Source organism: Dermacentor silvarum, chromosome 6 (assembly GCF_013339745.2).
Source record: "Dermacentor silvarum isolate Dsil-2018 chromosome 6, BIME_Dsil_1.4, whole genome shotgun sequence".
Lineage (NCBI taxonomy): Eukaryota > Metazoa > Arthropoda > Arachnida > Ixodida > Ixodidae > Dermacentor > Dermacentor silvarum.
In genome coordinates, this window is record NC_051159.1 from 36,766,624 (window position 1) to 36,790,225 (window position 23,602).

The window sequence follows — 23,602 nt, forward strand, 5'->3', positions numbered from 1 at the left end:
AGCAGCCCATACATGCAGTGTTGCTAATCTCACCATTTGTTTTCTGTATCCTGTTCTTACGCAAATGGCTTATGTATAATACCTTTAGTTCTTGTAGTTCTGCGCGCAAGCTACAATTCATCACGTTCTTTAATCTCCCTACCGCTTCCCTCACAAGCAAAGCTGTCGGTCTTCATTAAACTCTCTCGCTCTTGTTTTTCACGCGTGGGGAGACAGATGGCTAGACAAGGGTAGCCATCAACAAAACAAATTTATAGTGGCTGTCTTTCGGAATGTACAGCACACCGACTCCGCTGAAAGCGGACAATCAGCATTTTCCGGTTTACGCGTTCACATATCACCGCCCTTCACGGAGAACCCCTTTTATCGCGCATGTCGAGCAACGCGCGCACCAACTGCACCTCGGTGCCCGAAGTCAAGAGAGAGGGCGGTGCCACGCTTTCCGGACATGCCGTATGCACGTCCCGGCGACGACAAGGCCGAAATTAATGCCCGTGTCGCCGTCGCATCGAAGCCCGGCACGGCCAAGAAAAATAGGTGGCGCGCCCGCGAGCGCCGCCACCAAAAGTCCGCGACAACGCCGTCGACTTCTCCGTGGCCTACATTGGTGGAGCCGCGGCTCGAGCCGTCGCTGCGTTTCCTAATGGCCCCTTCGCGCGGAGCGCCAGCAATCCGTCTATGCCAGCGCCTCTTTAACCGTTCAAACCGCTGCGCCTTCTTTGCCTGCGTGCGCAATCCCGTAAAGAGCAAGACAGCGGGAGACGGCGTCACGCGCAAAGACACTATTTGCCTGTTCGTGTGCTCGTCGGACCGGCTCGCAAACCCGTGACCTTCTTCTTGATCACCCCCTTCTCCTCCCCTCTTCCTTGTCCTCTTTACCCGCTTCTCCCTTCAAGGCAAAGGGGGCTATCCTTTTTAGAAAACGATAGCGGCGCTGCCAGCGAAATTTCATTTCTCTGAGTGCACGCACATGCACGCATTCGCGGACTTGCGGGATTCGAGAGAAACGCGCTGATATGTTCATCCTTTTTGCGGCAAAGCACCAGAGATCAGCCGTTTTACCGAGCTCGGAACGTTTCTTGATTTCGGGTAGAACTCGTTTGCTTTCGTATTGCTACTTCTGTTTGTCTTTTTGTTTAATTTTTGGACGTTCTGCGGATTCCTTGAGATGTGAGATCAAGTGCGCCGCGCGTTCGGAGGATGTGTTTGATGTCGCCTATCTACTGCATTAAGCGGGCTCCTTTCGCAACTTGTGCTTGTTGTTCGATCACTTCTTTTCTATCGTGCTTTCAATCGCGTGGCCTGTCGTTTCCCTGCTGAATAAGGGCCGATCCTTAACTAAAGTGCTTTATGCTGATCGCTGTATTTCAGTGGCTGTCGTTAAGGCACTCGACCTCATCGCGTGGCTGTTTCCTTTGATCTCTTTCGAATTATCTTGATAAGGTTGGCTTTTATTTCTAGGTTTACCTACAATGATGGCGTTCAGGTAGCTTGTAATGTAGAAACTTAACGTTCACGTCTTTGTCGTTTTATTGAATGGCGTTCCGCTTTATTGTTGTCACCATTCGCAGGAACGAAATATGAAGATGTTCTCCTGCTACGCGGTGAATCAAGCTCTCGGAGACACCGTCGTGGAAACTGCAGCCGTCAGCATTCTCTGTAAGTGCTTTGACGCCATCGTGATAAAATGCTCTCACCATCGTTGCAATAATTTTGAGCACGTTGAGTGGCTCACCTGTAAGGTTTTTACAATAGAGGTTTCATAAGTGCAATGCATCTATGCTTTGGGGAATGCCGAGAGCAAGGTATACTTAGTGTCTGCATTGGTTTGAGAACCCCGTGCTTCGAAGACTCTGGTGTGTCGTGTGCGCCTCACGCCAAAAAATTGCACGTGTGATAGCAAATTGTGTTTTGCACTTGCGCTGGTTTGTGTCGCCTTGTTTAGAAACTCTTGTATCACTAAAAACAAAACAACAAAAAAAAAGACTGAAAATAAAAAAAAACAGAACAAATGGCAAAAAGTGCGGGAGTAGAGGCAAGAGTAACGGAATAGAATAATTTAATATTCGCGACAAAAGGCAATACATTGGAATTATGAAATTGGGCCCCGAGAACTCAAATGAGCTGTGGGAGGGGTCCCTGTATCACAAAGCATCGCCTAAAAAATTCGTCCCACAAAATCAGACAAGTGCGCGCATACGTAGTAACGGTTAGAAATTACGCAGATTGAAGGAAAAAATTACCTGAACGGAATGTAATTTCGGTGTGCGCCAATTTACGCACCGGAATTCGAAGGTAACAGCCTTCATTAGACGAGTCAATATAGTAGACGGTGCCTCAGTGAGTGCCGCACCACAGCAAAGAGATAAGCTTCACCAAAGAGCGTAGTACCTGCGTTTCCGCAGCGTAAGTTTGGCGGCGCGCACTTAAAGCGGGGATCGTTCAGCAAAATTATGTAACATAGGCGGTACCTTGGGCCGGAGAGCTCTGGACTTCCTGTCTTATTGCCTGCGGGAGCTTCCGTAGGACAACATCAACTACGTCACGAACATGCTTTTGATTGTGTTTACGCCCGCAGATGCTCCAGAGGCCCCGCGCATTTTCGGGTACACGGAAGGAACTGCCATTCGCGCGAAGACGCTGCAGCACATCACCTGTGTGACCAACGGGGGAAATCCGCTGCCAACTGTCCGCTGGTTCAAAGGAACGCAAAGGGTGAGTTTGATTAGAATCAAGAGTATCTTGATTCGCTGAATGTAGTAATAAAGTTATTATTCGACCTGCCGCCTCTCGATGAACATTTTCGTAGTTACATTTTGATATCAGGTGATTATCAGGTTATTTGGGGTCTTTTTTACTAAAATGAAAGTGTGAAATAAAGATGAGCAATTTTTCAGCAGGAAATGGATAGAAGTAATCTAGCATTACAAATTAGGGTAACGCTAGCGATCGGAAATATTCGGCGGGAGGGGAACTGATTCACGTTGTGCCGCCCGACAGAATCCGTAGAATATGAAATACATAAGCAGATTTACAATAACTGCTGCCTGATTGAGGTTAGTGCGCTTTTTTTTCTTTTTTTTTTGCGAAGAATAATGTCTTCTTATCTTCTAAGGCCAACGTGGCTGTGTCCACAGCCTCTTGTCGCATTTGTTTCCTTTAGATAGCTCTAACAGTACATCGTTACTGGTTAATAGTTTAGCCTGCCGTCTTTTTGCAGTTAAGAAAAAGTCTGAACGCAACTGCCTTAATGCGTTTAGCTCTACTTCGTTTTCCCGATGACTCCGCCAGTCCCAAACGAAGCGTAAGCTGATCCGGAAAGCGCGCTTTGCCACACTAAGATATATCTTACAGAAAAGCCTACCTCAATTTTTGCGTTATTCTCAGCTATTTTCTTTTTTTTTTTTTTCTTATTGCGCCTGCTGTCGGGCTTATTTTATTTTAATCCGCCGGGCATAGCAACTTGCACAGCTTTCTTAAACGGTCTTTCTGTCCCATATGTAGTAAAGAGCAGCTAAACCTACCTCGGAGCAATTTGTTCAGCAGGGCAGTCCCGAGGTAATACAGGAAGCTCGCAGAATAAGCTGCAAGATGAACCCTACTCGGTTTTGCTCCTCGCTGAGGTTATATCGGTGCTTGTGATTTCAAGTACTTTTTTTCTGTTTTGCTTTCTTTGCAACGGCAAATATTAACCTAATGTTGTAAAGGCAAAACGAGAGGCATGAATGAGGAGAATTTTCGAGAAATAGACGCGTAACGGCTCCGCTTCGTTAAACCAGATCGTCACCAATCAATTTGGAAGCATGGAAGTTATATATTATCCTTTCTATTTTACATTTGGCTCTATCTATATCTGTTTCATAAACAGATATGGATAAACGTAATGCGTAACACACTTCCGCTGCGCGTAACTGTGCTTAGGCAATATTCTGCTCTTACGTAACAGAAAACACAAAGCAATACGACAGGAAACTTCTACCAGGTGCTCCTAAGTATATACAACTTTTATTGAAGTACGGCCTTCGTTGACAATAAACAAATTATGAAACAGCGGTCAGCTATTTTAAGGCTATGGAAGGAAGTCTTTCGTTGAAAGCGATGAAACGGGAACTTACTGTTAACGAAAAGAAGTTTATTTTCGGCACTGAGTTTGTTGCCCGGTGTTCATATTTATAATCGAGCAGCGTTCAACTTAAGTTCTCACGTGTGCGCTGTTTTTAGTGGATGACATTGTGCGTCAGTAAGACCTTCGTTTCGTTATCAGATAATTACAGTCTTTCATTGTTTCACACGTGTCAAAAGGAGGAATTTCAGAGCCACCTTGATGCCTTGTCCCCTGTGCACTCGTCAGTGGCGATGAAATCACGAAAGGCACAATTGAGTTCGCACAATTCTGTCTCCAATTTCAGAGGGTGTACTTACTTAGCCGAACTTTGGTTCGGATGGGTTGGTTAACGGCCGAATGGTTGGGAAAGCAGCACCAAAAAACACGGGGAAAGAGACACATGGCACACAAGACGGGCGCTGCCTTGTGTCCGTCTTATGCTCCTCTCTTGTGCACTGTGGGTCTCTGTCTCCTTGTTTTTTAGCGCCCCTTTCCCAACCGTACGGACTTAGCTCACAGCTTATATGGTTACGAACAAATAAGAAAACATTGAAGCGTTGTTTTGTTATCAAACCGCACGGCACATCAGCCCGCACTTGGTACGAGCTGATGTGCATGAAACCTCAACACAGAACAACAAAGTGTCAGCAAAATGCAGTTTTTTTTTTCGACTGACGCGAACGAGAGACAGGGAGTGTGCGACACGAATTGAGCGAAATGAGTCAGCTATTTCAACTTCTGCTTCGAAATTCTGTTGCCCAGGTGAACTCTACTTCGAAGGCGAACGGAAATTCTGTAGCCTCGGAAGTGGCGATCGTTGCGCAAGACTCGGACAACGGAGCAGAGTATCGTTGCGAGGCGTCCAACCCGGCAACGAAGAAAGCCCTGACAACAAGCATCAAACTCACGGTTCATTGTAAGTGATCGACTTCGATGCACTAAACTATTCGGTCATTGCGGAAGTGCTACTGTTACGTGGACGCACACGAAGTACTGTTTCCGTGGAGCTAACACACTGTGTCAACTGTTACATGCAGTCCCGCCCCCAGCTGTCACTATCAAAATAAAGCCCCGGAAGCCGAGGTCCGGACAAAAGGTAGGCATCAAAACTAGAGTCTCATTTTGTGAACGGTTGTGTGTATCGCCGATTTGGTATAGCCGTACAATACCAAAGCATCAAGTGATTGTTCCGCTGCGAACTTGGGCTAGCTTCCCGCAGATAACTGATGTTTAACTTATCCGAATATTACCCGTATGAAAGTACATTGTTTGTCACAGATTACTCTATCTCTACATTTCTTCGAAACAAGGTGTTTCTAGAGTGAGTTGGCTGGATGTATCTTTTTTTTATTTAGTCTAAGTGACCATTTCTTGAAGGCAATACATATGAAACTTTACACAATAAAGGGCAAATGTAGAAATACAAGAATTATATTTGGCACGATTACAAATGATAAAGCGTATTCAAGGGAAAAAATGCACATACAAGAGAAAGAGGAATAATTTCAGAGTGCAATGTAAGCGCAAGCATAAGCAACACAAACGAATTTATGAAAGAGATTAAGATTGAACTAGAGAATGAAAAAAAAAATCTTATTTATGAGGGCTGTCATGGATTAAGGTACGATTTATGTACTGCCTCATGGAGCCTGTCACTAAAGCGAGTGCGATCACTCGTATAAAAGTTTTTGTGGGGCAAGCTAGTCAATCCATTTGTTGCCACTATGATAAAACAATAGTGCACAGAATCATTGCTCGAGTATTGAAGGCATTAAACGCTTCCTTGGCGCGCACCCCCTGTCCAGCTGACGCTGACGTGCGAGACCGGCTCGAGCAACCCGGCGTCCGTGATCAGCTGGTGGAAGGACGGCCTGCAGCTCGCCGGAGCGACCGAGGAGCCGTCCGTCGACGCACCGTTCGGAGGCAAGGCCTCCAAGAGCGTACTGGTGGTGAACGTCACCGCCGACGACAACGAGGCCAACTACATGTGCCAGGCCACCAACAAGGCGCTCCAGCTCAGCGTCCACGACTCGGTCTTCCTCGACGTCACCTGTAAGTGGGATTGTGCACAACACCAGTTTATGAAAACTTCTTGTCAAGAAGTCACATTATTTCGACGCACATCTTGTACAACTCTACGCCATTGATTTCCATTAAGAGTCTTTACAAGCATGTATTAAATGACTCTGGCCCTGCTTTTGCCAAACAACCCAAAAAATTATATTCTAAAGGGCGTAAAGTTCAACACATATGTCGCTAATAAAATATTTTATTGCTTTTATTTATTTATTTATTTATTTATTTATTTATTTATTTATTTATTTATTTATTTATTTATTTATTTACACATACTTACCTTACAGGCCTGAAGGCATTACAGAAAAGAGTGCTTCAAAGTAACAAGAACGTACACGTGGTGCAATAAAGTTCGACATAGTGTTTTGCACGCCTGCTTAGAAGCTTGCATTGTTCGGAATAGTAGTGATGGAAGCACTCAGGTCGTTTAACACCGATGTCACTATGATACCTTTTTACCTTTACTGTACAACCCTGGTGGTGGTCAGTGGCTATGGCGTTCCTGCCGCAGAGGGCGAGGTCGTGGGCTGAGTTCCCGTTCATGTGGCCTCGTTTCCGATGGTCATTCAGCCAAATCGCCCAGCAACATGCTCTACTACTTCTTCTTCGTACTGCCTTGTTATTTTATTGCGATAGCAATTATATGGACACTCTAGACGAATTTATGCCTTTGCCGTCGCCGTGAGGTTCCGTAAAAGTCAAAGGGCGATAACACCGTCGCTGTACGCCCTACGCTGTATGTGTGAGTGAAAGCGTGCGAGGGGAGCCGACGAGCGCGGCCTAATCTCGTCCGCGCGAAAGGGAAGAGCAGGAGCAGTAAATGCGTCGTCTTTCGCCGCGCGCGAGGCCCCTAACGTTGCGAGGCATTGGGGGGAGGGGAGAGAGGGGGGTCGGCATTTTACTCCGACTGCAACTGCGTATGTGGCGGCTGTGCGTGGTCGCGCGGCCGTATCTTGAGAGCGATCTGCGTTGGGGGCAGAGTCTATAAGTACGTCGGCGGCCCGCAGCTTTGTGCGTGCTCTGTGTTCTCGGCGCTCAGTTTGCGTTGAAGCGATAGACAACAGCACGAAGGTCACTTCTCTCGCTGCAGCGGCCGAGTTTCCTCACGCCAGCGTTTCGACAGCGAGTGTCCGCTGTTATCGAGTGTGACGTGTTGATATTTGCTGTGCGCGCTGACAATATGCGTGCTAATTTAGTTAGCAAGCGAATGTTTACAAGTTGATACGGCTGATAAAAGTACTATCTTAACTTCGTATTTCTCTCTACTAATTTGCTATCGCAATCGATGCGCCGCCTTTCGGGCGAAACTGCGACTGTTTTCTTTCTTGTTACGACCCGTCAAATCAAACCTGTTACTGAGCTTTAAGCTGCACTGGTAAACCGATACCGTTTGTAAACAAAGTAACACATATCTGCAGATACTTCTGCCTCCCAACGACTTTCCTCCTCCTAGCTTCATTGACTAATATGACTTCAGGAGAGCACCAACACGCGTGGTCTTTTTGCATCTTTCTATTTAAATGTCCTTTCAACTTTTCCCATAAAGCTTGGGCTCGCGTCTGACTTCACTCGGCACTACTTCATTGCGAGGTGAGACCGAGAGCCTTTCTTCTTCGTGAGCAAATAGCGAAGCTCGAACATATTACGTTCAGAGCACGGGAAGGAAATAGTGGTGTCGGCAATGCCAACCGCGTCGACGTTCATTGAACCGGAACAACGAGATTTGTTCTCGACTCCCCGGCTCGCAAACTCCCTCATTGCTTTCGTCTCTCCTTTCCAAGTCGGAACCCAGGCTTCCCCTCACGGCTTCCCATGCACGCCCATATTGTGAAGGGGCTGCGCCGACCCTCGGAGGCGCCCGTCACGCTGTTTGTTCTCCTCCTGAAAAAGACTCCAGAGCTCCGCCACAGTACTCGAAGGCACAGAGGGGAAGAATGCATTACGCGCGAATGGGGCTGGCTCTGGGCTTGAAAGCTGAAAAGAATGCCCGCGCACGTTTGTTCAGGAAGCGGGCGTGCACCCCCTAACCAGCCCGCATGCTGATGTGCATTCGCCAATCTCGTGTCCGCTTCGCGCGCCCGCGAAAAAGAAACTCTTTCTGGAGAACAAATAAACGGCAAACAGCAGCAATTACGGCGGGTTTGGGTTTTGGGGGCTGTCGACGATAAAGCGAAACGCCGGAGCATACGGCGAGTGAAATAAATGCTCGGGAGGGAAAAAGCCGTCGAGTGAGGCTCCCAGGGAAAGAGTCGGGCGTAACTGCACCGCCGCTTCCTGCTGGCGTTAGCCTCACTTAGCGCGCCACTCGGCGGTCAAGACGAATGCGCCCTCTGGCGAGCGACAAGCGGCTCCGCATTTCCGTACGACGTTTGCCTTCGAAACAACAACAGTCGGGATGAAAAGTAGACGCTTCTGTGTTTGTTGCGGCGTCGTTTCGGCGCTCGCCTTTTGCTCGTCACGTTGAGATGGGTTGCGGAACGCGTACGGTTCTGGGTGCTAGCGGCAATGGTGATTCTTAGCCAGCCGCCACGCGCCAGCGAGAGCCTCCGCCCCCGCCTGCGTTACCTCGAAATAGCCTCGCGAGTCTCTCCTCCGTGGCGCTTCCCCGGCCTTCCTGCTTATCCTATCAAACTTCGCTAAAAAGGGCCATCGCTAGGGAAGTGTCCGCGGCAGGGACGGCGTTGCGCTAACGTCCAAGCTGGTTCTGCCCAGCATTCGGGGAATGCTGGGACGAGATCGCTTGTGTTCATTTTGTGCGCGCGGTTGTTCCCGCTTCTGTCATTCCCGCTTCTTTTTTTTTGTCTTTGTATAACCTCGTTGCAGTGTCAGTGTCAGGGATTTATCTATCGCGGCGGGAAGTGCACTGCATTTGAGCGCCACGTTCTCGGCGGGAGGCGGATGCCGTTAACAACGGCCGACGCCCGGTGTTTTGGGTAGCTCGCTTTGTTATTTTTAGTTGCGGCATTCGCTCGCGGACGTACGTACGAAAACAGAGCGACGGATACGCCGAAAGTGGCAGATCGAGCAGTTTCCTGCGTCTGCGTAGTGCGTGAAATGGCTCTGTAAACATGAAACTAATTAGGCCATACGACAAGGCCAATCTTTACAGAAGGGCAGTGTTCACACTTCTGCACCGCGGTGTGTTCTGCCTACTGCGAACTATGGTTCGAGAGTCGTTTCCGTAACACCTGCGTATTGTCTCTTTGCGCCATTTGATCCGCATTGTGGTGTTGCGAAATGTGACACCTACGTTAAAGCCGACCGCTGCAAAACTAGTTTGTCTGAAGTTGACATTTACTATTGTAGCAATAGGCATTTGCTTGGTATTTCATCGGCAGATTGTTCAAGTGTAAGTGAAGCTTTACAGAATACTTTCACTCTGTAGAGTTTAATAACACTTTGCATCACTGCTTATGTTTTAGTGTTAGAATTCTCGGACGCTATCTCTAGCAGTTCTTCGATTGCTGTAGGAAAGTATTTTGGTCGTTTCTCTCTATTTGACCAATTATACATCGCGGCAAGTACCGAATACTCTCTGTAAAAGGAAAATTGATACATGTACGATCACAGAGTGCTGTGGGATCTTTATTCTTACGGTACTGGCTTAACGTGGGTTAATTTCGGTGCGTTAATTTCGCAATCGCAAGTACTCAAGTTTCTTGCGCGCTTGGTTTCGTTAATTCTAAAAAGAAAAATGAGAAAAGAGAGAAAGAAAGAAAGAAAAGAAAAACGTCTACAGGTAGCTACAACTTGGAAGTTCCAAGGCGATATGATACGTGCCTTAGGGGAACTTTTCTATATATATTTTTTCTTTTTTCGGCGCGATGCTGTTCGTAGTTCACTTAGTGATTTGTACTTGTGCTTCCCTCTCTCTCCCCGCCCTTCTCACGCATAGACAAGCCCGAGTTCTCGATCGGGCCGCTGGAGCGCTTCGACATCGTCGAAGGCCGCTCGCTGGTCATCAACCTGACGGCGCAGGCCAACCCGAGGCCAGTCAGCTACACGTGGAAGAAAGGCGACCGCCGGCTGCCCACGGCTCGCACCTCCGAGCGCTCGTCGTCCAGCCGCTCCACCTCCTCTTCCTCGGTGCGCGTGTTCGCCAGCGGACCACTGCTCAACCTGACCGGCGTGGAGCGCAGTGATGGTGGCGTCTACGAGTGCGAAGCCACCAACAGCGAAGGATCGACCAAGGCGTCCATCCTCATCAACGTCCAGTGTGAGTCGCCCTCGTCACGTCACAGGCCTGGAGAGACTCGCAGTAGCGGGTCAGCCGCTACTACGGCGCTCGATGTCCTTCTGAGCTCTTGATTCTGTCTTCCTGTCGCGCAACTCGTAGACGGGAACACAGTAAAACAGGGATACAACAACAACAACAACAACAACAACAACAACAACAACAACAACAACGTCGACGACGACGACAACTACAAGAGACAGAGAGAAGCCGTGAACACAAGCGTAGATGCTAGACGGTCATTTTATTAATACAAACAAATATATGCAATAGTGATCACAAAACGTGCTCGTCCAACGGGAAGAGCGTGAAGCTTAGAAAACGCATAATATCCCAAATTTATAATTTTTGTTGTGTCCTGTCAGTTTTATGTTTAGGGCTATGGTAGCGGGAATACAGACAAAGACGAACAGACAAGTTGCTTGGAAGTATTTTGCGCTAACATATCCCTAGTTGCGATGGCACGCCGACTAGTGCAAACATCAGAGAGGTTTAGCAGATAATACATAATAAAACTAGCTCACCTTTCCATTCTTCTTGGGGTTACGCACTGAACACAGTGTAATTCAGCTTCATTTTTTCTTGATGAAGTGGTTGAGCCGTCTTTCAATTCTGTCACCCTGACTAAAGTGGGTCGCATTCCAAGTTTCGGACGCAATCAGTATCTGACCGGTTCGCGAGCAGCGAGACATTGCCTGGTTGAGAAACGAGGTGTAGCTATTTGTTGGTCGTCCAATTAGCGAGGCTTTATTACATAGCCTCAAAAAAAAAAAAAAAGGGGAATCTACTGCAAGGGCGGCACCAGACTTCCCAAATTCGCAAGGTCTTTCGCTTTTTACTTTTCTACTTGATAATCAAATTCTAGCGAAAGAAGTATTTAATTTCGGAGCTTGAACAGAGCTGCAACTGTGCTTACCTCATTGCCGTATAATACGCTTGCCACACCGAGTTGTACGGGGCAACATTACATAGGATAACACTTTACAACACTTAAGGTGGTGGTACACTGAAGAGATATAAATTGCGAATTCACAGCGAATTTATTCTAATTACTCTTATTTTTAATACCTATTGACTTAGTCCATACTGAAGTAGTTGAAACTCATGTCTGTTTCTGATGCGAGACACATTTTTGAACACATTACTTTGAAAGGGATAGCGGTAATATCTAGTTGTCTCCGGTGACTCCGTAGTCGCGAGAAGACAATAAATATTTATTGAGTGGACAAGTATACCGACACAGAAGCAGTATGAAGTTCACAAACGCACTCGAAGGCATGAGGGAGCGCCTTACTACGAAATACGCACTAACACTAATTATGAGCACGCGTTGTGTAATAATAAGCGAATAGTGTACCATCATAAACAAGTCTACAGTTTAATTTGGTGTCTCGCAACAAAACACGAACGTTGAAGACAAAATAGCATTTTTTTCATAAAAAAACATTTCAGAGAAAAAAAAAAGAAAGAAAGAAACGAAACGCGAAGCTAGAAAAGCAATCGGCACTGCACAACTTTTATTTGTTGAAGTATTGTTTTTCTCGTGGCGAAGTTTGTAAGCGTGGTCATTGAGTGCGTTTCCATACGTGATTTATTTATTTAGTTATTTACCTAGTTTCTTTCATATTATTTTAGAGATGCTGCCAAAAAAAGAAAAAAAATGTTGACGGCGTCTCTAAAACATTCAATTGTTCCGGCAGTGAACTGATAACTTGAGCAAAATTGATCTTTACAAAAGGTAAGCATTTCAATTCCACACGCTCATCGTTCATTCCGCAAGACAGTGTGTCAGTTGTAAAGTGTAGTGTTTTACTTCTGAATGTTATACAGTGTTCGCCCTGTCTTCAAAAGCAAGCTGCGTGAACAGTGCTTCATACCAAAATAAGTTTACACGAAATAATATTTACGCCCTCTTGCGTCACATTTTTGAGACCGTTCAGGATCGAGTGAGTTGCTTGCTCGCTTCCTTTATTCGACCCTCGGGCGTTGTCTTTTTATGATCCTGCAGACGGCGCAGTGATCAAGGCTGTCACCGAGACCGTGATCATCGACGCTGGCTCCAACGCCCAGCTCGAGTGCGACGTGGACGCGAAGCCGTTCAACGACGACACCGTGTCCTGGCGCCGGCCGGGCTTCGACATGAGCCGCACGCGTCAGATGATCAAGGACGACATGCGATCCATCTTCACCGTGTACAACGTGTCGCGCGAAGATTCGGGCCCGTTTGACTGCGTCGCCCACAACGGCATCGGCGAAGAGGCTGTCAAGACCGCCAGCCTCATCGTCAAATGTAAGCTCCTTTGGTGTCTTTCTCCTCTCCCCCTCCCCCTTCCCTCTACCCCCCCCTCTCTCCCTTTTCCTTTAATCACTTCAAGCTCTTGCTTTGATGCAATTTCAGTTTTCGTGGACACGCCAACTCAACTTTTCGCGCTTCGAATTGCTCCTTCGTATTGATTGACATCTAAAAAACAATTTTAACAACGTACCAACCCATTATGCCTATCGCGAATGGAAGCTTTATGGGAGAAGTATTGAGACCGACTGGCTGGAAAATAATGCGTTGACGACGAACGTTTTGGAGTGGGACGAAACTTGAATGAAAGCATTCATTCAAGTTTCGAAGCAGCCGAGTGTCACAGCACTGCTACCATATAGGCGCGGTATCCACGCAGAGAACTATCTAGCCGGTTCATCGTTGACGACCGCAAAGGGCGGCAACCATGCGCGGTGAGTTTGCGCATTGATCTTCAGTGTAATTCAGCCCAGCCGAGCGCGCTACTTGGACGAGAATGAGAATTCGCTTTTGCCATTCCCGTGAGAAGCGCAATTTTTGTTTTCGTAAAACACATTTCGTCTTTAATGAAGTATGCGGTACTGTAACTCGTTCTATCTACGACGCAGTTCGCATGCGTTCCTCGCTAGCTAACGCCACGAGGAGGCACTACGAAAGCGCGATCGAAGTATATCAAACGCCAAATATTTAAATCAAAAGATCTGAGATTTACGATAATTGGAAGGGAACTGCACTGCTCTTCGAAGCTATATCGAAATGTCACAGAACGCGATGGTATAGAAGAAAATTTGCGGATGACGACAATACACACGTAGCGTACGGAAACAGTGCAGAAACTATAGAGCAAATTTTGTTAACACGTCGCTGTTGTATCCATCTGAAGGTAATTAAGGATGTAGTTTCCCCAAGCCGAAGACTTTAGCTTTAAGGATGATATAGAAAGGGTTAACGATTTTGCGGTGGAGAATAGTAACATACGGCTGGGGTGTTGGTGGTAATCTGCATTTTCAGGCAGGTTACACATCCTGTAAGTGCATTAAATTTTAGGGTAATAGGTTTCCGTCATGCTGGGTCGTTCGAGAATACGAACCACGAGTTTTAAGGAAATCCGATAATGAGCTGAGAATAAACGTAAAATTAACGAACCTGATTGCACCAGCCCCAACGTCGCTTCAAGAGCGCTGCCGTCCATTCATTATTTCACAATAGAACAGGAAGTACACGTGCGCTGTTGACTGACAACCTCTATGACCGCCGCTTTCTTCGCAGTCCGGCCCGAGATCGACCAGAGTCCTCCGCAGCTGAAGGCAGCTGGGCGAGAAGGCGGCACGGCCGAGCTGGTGTGCCGGGCGCAGGCAGCGCCAAACGCCACGTTCTCGTGGTCTCGCGAGGGCGTCGTCATCACCGCTTCGTCCCCGCAACCGGACAAGTACGACGTGTCCGTGCGTCAGGTGGACCTAATCACCTTCGAGAGCACGCTTCACGTGAAGCTCATCCGGTCCTCCGACTACGGTCCCTACGAGTGCGTGGCCCGAAACGAGCTGGGCTTCGACAGCGCCAAGGTTCACCTGGACACGCTCAGTGAGTGGCTTTTGCATAGTCATGCGCCATCATGATCCCATTCCTTGCCCACCGCTGGACGAAAGCACCTCCGTATCGATGTACTCTTTCGTAAGCCTTGAGTTAACCCGGACAGGGTCGACGAAATTCCTATGTCTGCAGTCCCCGTAAAATTTCCATACCTTCGAAATTTATAATCTCATCAAGCGACTGAATCGTGTTTTCTTTCCCACGGGACCTATTTTGTTACTCTGACAGACCGCTGGTTATCTACCTTACGCACTGCATCACCTGTACGACTCCAATTATATTTCTTAATAACAACTTAAATATCAGATACGCAAACTATGCTCGGTAATCCATATTACCATCTTTCTGGCTGTTAAAATAACACCTATGATTGTTAGTTTTAGCGCACGTTGTGTGGTCCTTAGGTGATTCAGTAACAATCTGTGTGATTACATGGTTTCCTGTACTAGGAGACGCTGCTAGATCTGCAGTAGGGGCACGTGAACTTGCCTTCACGCGTGGAAACCTTGTTTTGGGGTTGCCTGATGTCGTTCTTGTCTCTCCGCCAGGTGCCCCTGACCCGCCACTGCAGCTGAAGGTGACCAACGCCACTTACAACAGCTTGACGCTGGTGTGGCGGCCGGGCTTCGACGGCGGCCTACCGCAGTCCTTCCGCATCCGGTACCGGCAGGCGGCGTCGAGCGAAGGCTACCACTACCAGGACGTGCTGCTGTCCAACGCTACCAGCTACACAGTGGGTGCTCTCCGGCCGGACACCGAGTACACGCTCGGCATCATGTCCTTCAACGACTACGGAGAAGGGGAGTACCTCAAGGACATCGTCAAGGGAAAGACCACGGGTGAGCTTTCTGCTTTGTTCCTGTCTTTCGTGATCGGCGCTTGTCAACGAAATGATGAGACTGTCGGGCCTGATGTCCCAAAACTGCACGGGGGCCTGCGAGGAACGCCGTTGTGAAAGGTTCCGGATTGATTAAGACCTCCTGGGTTTCTTTAAACGTGCACAGAAATCTAAGTATACGAGCGTTGTGTTCTTGCATTTCGCCCCCATCGCAATGCTGCCGTCGAGACCGGGAATCGAACGCACGACATCGTGCTCGGGAACAAAATGCGACAGCCACTAATACACCGCGGCGAGCCGCCACATGTTCGATACATGAAGACGCTTCTGATCGCTCTTCGTGCTGGCGCAGCTCTCAGGGATGACAAAAATATATATACTCGCTTAAATTCTACATCATAAGTAGGTTAAGCTGTAATATCAAATGATTTGTTATGGGAGTTATAGAAACGCTAATAGACATGGTTACCTAACGTTACTTATTGTATGTAACAATAGTACCTTTGAGTTTGAGTTTGTATATTTGATTATTAAGCCAGAGTTTCAGGAACGAGCTCCGTTTCTCACGAAATGCCTGTTTGGACGGTTTTCTTCCGCCCCAGGCGCGCTGCTATTGAGTTCACCGGCGTAATCGTAATTGAAGCTTTACTTCGAGAATAGACGGTAACAATAGGTTAACGAAACGTTATATTTTATCAACAACCAGCAGAAAAAATTATTATGGATAATTTTCTCCGCAGCTGAAGGCAGCATTCTCTTTGTTGGGGCCCTGTATTTAATGACACCTAGAATGAATTCATAAATGGTCTGGCTACACAATAACCGGTAACCAAGTTTCGGCTGCCCGTCTCTTTAATCACCGCGTAACCTAAATCCGGTAACACTGTCGCCTATTTTATTGGCTTGATGACAAGTTACGAATGCGCAAGTAATCTCTTACGTTCGCTTTTTCAGATGACGCTCCACCTGCGCTGACACAAGAAATCCCGCCGCCGGCAAAGATCGACATTCCCAAGATAATCATCACCAGCGTCTCCGTTGTGGGGACCTCGCTGCTGTTTCTCAACATCATCCTGGTCATTTGCTTCGTTCGCAAAAGGAGGAAGAAGCGTCTGGAAGAAGGTAGGCACGTCCTTTCCGATTCACTTTCTTATTCGCCCGTGTGTCTTCTTTGCTTTCTATTTCTTCATCTTCAGTCACTCTCCTCCCTACAATGATTGCTCCTTTATTTACCGCCAAGATGACCCAGTTCCGTTTTTTTATGCGCGGTTATTTGTTTTCGTGTACTCTGGGACATAAAAAAAAAGTCGAAGCCTCATTCAATGTTCCTTCGCTGCTTTCCTTTCGTTTCCGCACCAATCGACTGTTCTTCTGGATAGTCATTTCGTGGTTCGTAAAGCTCCACGAAGACTAAGTCGAACTGCCATTCGCACCCTTCACATCTCGCTTTCTTTTTCTTTTTTTGGAAGGGAACTGGAATCAAAAAGCGAAATGAAAAGGCGATGCCGTAGGCACATAACGGGCCCGTTTCCCCCAGCCCCAAGGTCACGCCTTTTGCGTATAGAACAATACATTTGAGGAACATTCCTTCTGCAATGTTCGGCGAATTCTTCGGCACGAATGGCTCTGTTTTTGTTACCCCCCGAACAAAAAAGAAGAAAAAGGGTACAGCTGCCGCCAGAATCTCGCCGCTATTGTTATGTGCGTGTTTCGTTGTACCATCTTCAGTATGAAAACCTTGGGCGAGACAGCTTGTCGGCGACTACGACATTCTGTTCGATTCTGAACGGCATACATTGCTTACTTTCGGAGATCAATGCAACAGCATTTTTCGAAGTAGATGGTTTTCTCGCGGAAAATTACGAAGCTGAGGAAGAAAAAGAGATAGAGAGAGAGGAAGAGGAGAGCTGAGAAAGAAAAGGCAAGGAGGTTGACGAGCGTTGAGCCCCGTTGGCCACGTTACACTTTGGAAAGTTCTCCGATGCTCAGTGTTTGTGCGACCGACTGTCGTGTTGCCTGACAACTCCGTTTTTTTTTTTTGGAGGGGGGGGGGGAATCTTGTCACCCACCTCTGGTGGCTCATTTCTGTGCAATCGCCAGGTAGAATATGCTGCGTCACTGGGTTTCTATGCCATACGCACGCGCTGCTTAAGGCATTGCTCATTCCTTAGCAATCTGAATGCGTTAGAGTCATCAAAAATATCTTACGCATAACTAATTACTCGTATTTCTAGACAGGAGAACATTGTCTAATGGTCCGAAATAGTGTTGTCATTATTTCACGTTTACGGGTTTCTTTCCTCTATCACGTATTCATCACGCACTCAAATGATATTCTGAGACATGTTAACAGTGTCAAACAAAAAAGACAGTAAACAGGACAGGTAGTTCTTGTTTCTTCCTTTTTGTCCTGTTCATTTTACACTTGTTAGCATGTTTCACTATGTCAATAATAAACTAAGCCAGCCATCAGCTATTAGAACACCAATAACAGTTTCCTGTAGCAGCTTTCTGACTACCGAAGCGCATTATTCATAATGATGATGGTCATCATCCTCCTCATCATAATTTTTAATTGTGCTTATGTATATTTTTGAGATATATCGCCGATGTCTCATTGCTCGCATACTTACCATTTTCTATAAATAATCCTGCTCTTAAAGCAGGCAGGCTTTCTGCCGATCTCCCAACGGCGGTATCTACTGTCTCTCTTATTCTCTCTGAGACCAGTTTATGCTAACAACAACGACAACAATGACGACGATGACGACGACGACGACAATGACGATGATGATGATGATGATGATGACGGTGATAATGATATGTGGTCAAAGTAAGCGCTGCTTGTGACCTCCAGTTTCAGGAATAAGTCATTTCTTCCACGTTTATTACGCTCTGCTTGACTATGTGTTTCTATCTCTCTTTTCCCCTCCTATGTTTTTCTCTGTCCGATGCTGTCAAGAAGAGAGCGACCAGTCGAGCAAGACGGCCACGATCGAGATGTACGCGCCGAGCAGCTACAACGAGACCATGAACGGCGAGACGGTCAGTTCCACGTCCGAGAAGAGCGAGGCTTACTCCAATGAGCACAGCGCTGAATACTCGGTGAGAAGCGGGTTCGTCTATAGCGCAGATACAGCATGCATGGTCACGTGGGGATAGGCTGATTTCACAACAAGCTTCACTACGCCACCGACACCGCAATGTATGCCAATAGCAGTACTTAAAGGCCTGAAGAGCAAGTATGGCATGTTGTGTTTGTGCCATGACAGGTCTCCTTCGGCGATAATATACCCAACGTGACGTTAACTTGCATCAGGTTTTTTTTGCGAACAATTCCACCGAAAGAACCTTTGTTAACATGAGCCAAGGTCAAAAGAGGGCTCGTCGAGGCAGTGCACAATATTAAACAAGAAAAAGTGTTTGCAAGCATTGCCACGAGGCACCGTTTAATTTGTGCGTCACTTGATCTGTACCGTATGTAACATGACAAGCGTCCGCCAACCAGGTGTGATTGCTTTGCCGCACATGCGCAGAACATTATCATGGGTATTACACTTCTTAGTGCAATCTCGCACGTGAGTGCGCGCCCGGTCGATGGTGGTGGTAGGCGATAGAATGATTGCTATGCTGTCGGGAAAAATGCTGACAGCGAAATGATGGCCGGCAAAACATTACTGCCGCCGAATGGTCCTGCAGCGTCGTGGTGAGGAGGCGCAATTGAGGTGACGGCTAACGAGCTATGGGGTGAAGCTGTGGTTGCCAGAAGACCAATTACCAGCTATCTGACATGTGCAAAATCACAGAACGACGGTGAAGGATCATATTTCCTATACGACGAGTTGCTTTACACATTGTGCCATATTCGCGTGTGCTTCGATGTGTCCTCTGTTGCGGACGGTTAAGTATTAGCTCACAATATTCGCAAGCTCATTCTCAGTATCGCATTCATTGAGCCGCACTCAAGCCATCGCCTTCAGCATAGTGACCTACTCGCCGTTGAATGCAATCAGTAGCCAATGTTCCTACACCAGGCAGCTGTAGTAGGCGAGGCTATATTTGCCCGCAGGAAGGCGGCAGCCTAATGGGGTGACAGGTGTAGGAACGTTCTCGTCGTAGGATTTAGCGGTGTGGCGTGTCAGCCATCTACTTGAGTGATTAGCAAATGCCTGTGTTCTTTTCATTTTGTCCTGATCCAGGAGGAATCGAGCAAACCCGCCGCGGCCACGTACTTGATCGATCAGGCAAGCGACACCTACGTTCCCGACGGGTCGCTGCACTACGCCCCATACAACCGCTATGGCGACGAAGGTAAGCTGCATTCCAGGCTTTTGCTCACTACACGAGGTAGGCGTGGTATGCTATCAATGCCTATCTCAAATCAAAAGCTTCGGACTAGATCTGCATTATAATGAAATGTGTTCTCTCTCTCTCTCTCCCGTGCTGAAGTGTTATGCCTCGCATGACTCATCTTGATTTGGAGGTGTGAACCTATTTTCGAAGACAGAAAAAAAAAGCAGCGGAAGGTCGTGGTAATAGCGACTGCATCTGTAGTCGGTGTCAAAACTTTTAAAGCAAGTGCTTGCGTGACTGGTGACGTCTCAAGCCGCGTAATGTAACTCTTCTACACCCTCCGCTTTTCCGAGTTCCCAGATATTCAGACGGACACTCTCGACTGTCCTGAGCCTAACAATGAAAATGCGTTCGACGGGGCTCTTTTCATAAAAGGTCGGCAAAACATATTGCTACTGTACTTAAAACGGCTTAAGTTGTATTCACAAGACTACGTGTGCGGCTCTTCATAACACATTTATAGGATATTGATCTCTGCGACTTCTTTAAAGGTATCTTACATTTCGTTTTCGTGTCACCATCTTAGCATTTCCGATACTTACAGAAGCAAGTGACCCAGAACTGTGCTGTAAGTTTTCCTGCTGCTGTTATGTTCCAAAACTTGCGGGAGGTAACGGTGCGCTACAGTTCAGTCATTTCTTGTGGCATTCGCGAAGGCGTCGATACCAACTAGAGGCACTACCAACTAGAAATTGATTTATTTTGTGATAGCAATTATATGGACACTTCAACCGGATTCCTGCCGTCGGCGTCGCCGTCGCCTGTGAGGTTCCGTATAGATAAAATCTTCGCCGCGCGCCGTATGCCCGAGCGGAAGCGTGCGGGGACACGCGCTATCACGGAGAGCGAACGCACTCAATCTCCCACGCGCAAGCAAGGAAGCGGGAAGCCAGCGCCGGAGGGAGCGGGGGGGGGGGGGGGGGGGGCGCACTTCTACTCTGCCAACAACCGCGCTCGCCTCTCGCCCGCACCGTCTCTTATCTCCACACGGCTCTGACCTTTATGCACTGTGCATTCGCCGCTCAGTTTCTGTTGAAGCGATAGACCGCACGTACCTTCGCCCGCTGCAGCGTATGGGCTTGCTGCCAGCGTTTTGACAGTCGTTGTCTGCAGTCATTCAGTGTGATCTATTTATTTTGTTTGTGCGCGCTCACACCACGCTTGTTCATTCAGTTAGTAATAGTCGCCACATTTTCCAACGCACGCTACACATGTAATGCTGCCCGGATCGGCAGTGCAGCGCTACAGGTGTGTCCCTTCGCACGCGCTGCCCACGGGAAGCGCTTCTCAACACCACCGTTTCACACGCGCCTTCTCGTGGTCATCGAGTCTCTCTTCATGTCGGTCTACTTACGCCGCAGCACACCTGCTTACTTAATCAGATCATGTTTACTACAATTCATATTGCTACCAAAGCCGCTCACCTTACTTCGTATGACATTGCTGTGTTGCTATCGCATTAATTGCTTCGCCCTTAGGGCAAAACTGTGACATTTTTATGATAACATTGTCCTTGAATTACGCGCGATAAAACCAGCTGGGGTGGTGGCTCATTGGATGCGTCAATTTGCTGCTTAAATCATGTCGCGGGTTCGTTTCCTATGGGCGGTGGCTGTATTCCTATGAGGTCGGAATGCAAGAACGCCCGTGTACCTAGGTATAGCTGCACGTCAACGAAACCGAGGCTGTCAAAATGAATCAAGAGCCGCCCATCACGGTGTTTGTCATAGTCTCAGTGTTTCTTTGAGACTACAAAATCAATCAATCAATCAATCAATCTGCGAAATAAGCATAGTGTAGTGGCCACATTGAAGGCGATTTCAGGTAAATTTGATGTTTGCAAGAGAAGAGTTTTTTTAGAAGCATTTGTTGTAGTTTAACTAAAGCGTAGTTCTCCGACTGGTCAACTATATGAACCTCACATGTGCTTTTTTGTCTCTGGCAGAATTTTAACAGCGTAAGAAGAATGGAGAATAACGTTTACGCTATACAGAAACCGTACCGCATGACTGGTGCGTTACGGTACACCTTTCCTCCGCCGCAATGCCGCACCACGTTCTTCATTGCTGCGTGCACACATTTCTACCCACAAATTAGACCATCGCTCCCCGTTTCTCAGACGTCCAACGTGGCAAAAAAGACACACACACACACAAAAAAGAAGTAAAGAAAGAGACCAAATGCAAATTGAAGGCGAGGAACATCTCTGTCTTTCCTCCCAAGCTAATGCTGCTGCCTCCTTTGTACACCACTTTGTACCCTCTTAAGCGGCATGGAACATTTCACGCTCCCTTTACTCATAAGGTTTCCGCATTTCCTCGTTCGGTAACCACCTTCGCCTAGCGTGATTATTTTTTTTTTCACCTCCGGTTTTATTTTTCTTTCGCTCATTTATCTGCGCCATTTACGCGATGAAATGTGGCTGTAACGAGGAGTGTCAGCGATCCTCACCGCGATTTCGCGCTGACCGGTGGCTGAAAAAAAAAGAAAAAAAATGCAGAAAATAAGAAAGACCATGAAGGGAGTTACGAGGTAGAGGACATAAACGGTTCTCGTTCTTCTTGCGAGATCGCCTCCTCGGTTTCTCACCATGGATGCATAATGCGCCTTAATCTGCATATTTCTAGCCCTCCTCAGCACGCTTCTCTTTCTTTTTTTTTCCCCGGTGATTAAGCGCCCCACTGGGAAAGAGCCTAACGAGAAGATCGTTCGAGAAGGAAAGAATCCAAAATGAGAATTGGAAACCAAGTGTATGGGGCAAGAAAAAAAAAGAAAAAAAAAGAAAAGGAAAGACGGGAAAGACTAGATTCTGGCGCTTGCATTTCGGCGCTCGTTGCTTTGTTTTCATTTCTCGCTGATACTTTGTAGTACAGGACATGAAGACTAATTTGGCTCTAACACCAACTCCCAGGGGCACGCCTCTAGGTACACGCACTAATATCTTTGAACTTGAAAGAAAGTAAGAAAAAAAATTCCCTTTGCATCCACCTGCAATACAAATATAGCAATGGCCGATAATCCGGGCATCCTGCTGATTGCGATTCCTTTCCTTTTGTTTGTTGGCTTTCAAGGGACAGGTTCTGCTCGGCACACGGAGCTAGCTTCACAGCTAACCGATGCGTTATGAGCAGATTGTTGGATTAAAGCACTATTTACTAGTTGTGCCACGCATCTGAAACCGCTCACTGAGCAGTAGTTCTGATTGGTGTGTGCGCTTCCCCTACGAGTTTCTTTCCTTTTTTCTTTTGTTTGATGGATTCCCGGCGGGATAGTTGTCTCGTTAAATGAACGCGTGGATGCCCTCGTCAGGCAGAAATTGTAGTAGTAGCTTAGCGGATCTTCTAGTCAATAAGCCGACACCCGTAACTGCCTGTATGATCCACTTATAGCATGGGAGCTCCAAGTATCCTTTCTCCAGCAGCCCTCGTTACTTGGAAGAGCCACAACACTTGGTGAATGTCCATCGTAGAAGCTGGAGCGCAATGCTTTGAAGTGAAACGCTATAGACGTGAAAAAATCCTCGAATCCTGAGTACAATCTCCAGTCCAGGTGGCCAGGTTCTAACGGTGGAGTACAATGTGGAAACAAACTTAAGCTACAGTTTCGGTGGGCGTTAACAGAAATCCGGAGGTCAGAAATGGCTCTCGTTCCCTGAACGCCTGTGATCTCTCAAAGGCGTGCAAGAGTAATAGTTGGCAGATGAGAATGTAACTAAGTCCTCCATTAAGAAGTTAAAAAAAATCTCACATAATGTAGAGCGACATATTTCTTTAAGATCTGTTCGTTTGGACGGATGGCCTTGAATCCCTTTAAGTCACTGTCCTCAACTGAGTGTACAGAAACGGTTGCTCGCGGCTGCGTTAGCGCGCCGTGAAGACCGAACATTGTCAGAACGAAGCATTTTGGAATTGTGACCACGTAAGCTGTCCCAGAACCGGGAATCCAATGCATTATTTCAATTCCCAAGGCGAAAAAACCCGCGCAAACGGCTTTAGCATTTTTGCTAATTGCGATCGTGTGCACGTGACCTCTCTCTTTCTCTCTCTGTCTTCGTGTCTTTCTAATTTTTCTTCTCCCTTGCGCAGGGTAGGTTAGCAAACGTAATTTTCTAGT

The 23,602-nt window shown here is 47.2% G+C and overlaps 1 protein-coding gene across 3 annotated transcripts in view; it reads left to right on the plus strand.

Moving 5' to 3' along the window:
• Positions 1-23,602, plus strand: part of LOC119455428 (nephrin-like) — a 286,932-nt gene that overhangs the window by 257,168 nt on the left and 6,162 nt on the right. For 2 of the 3 annotated variants that reach the window (XM_037716834.2, XM_049668763.1), the window contains exons 9-20: positions 1,572-1,659; positions 2,579-2,715; positions 4,868-5,021; positions 5,143-5,201; positions 5,911-6,157; positions 10,077-10,397; positions 12,424-12,705; positions 13,978-14,289; positions 14,847-15,137; positions 16,091-16,258; positions 18,099-18,241; positions 19,336-19,447. In XM_037716834.2, the coding sequence (XP_037572762.2) occupies positions 1,572-1,659; positions 2,579-2,715; positions 4,868-5,021; positions 5,143-5,201; positions 5,911-6,157; positions 10,077-10,397; positions 12,424-12,705; positions 13,978-14,289; positions 14,847-15,137; positions 16,091-16,258; positions 18,099-18,241; positions 19,336-19,447 (2,314 nt within the window). The remainder of the gene's footprint in view (positions 1-1,571; positions 1,660-2,578; positions 2,716-4,867; positions 5,022-5,142; positions 5,202-5,910; positions 6,158-10,076; positions 10,398-12,423; positions 12,706-13,977; positions 14,290-14,846; positions 15,138-16,090; positions 16,259-18,098; positions 18,242-19,335; positions 19,448-23,602) is intronic. The other variant, XM_049668762.1, reaches the window with a different exon arrangement.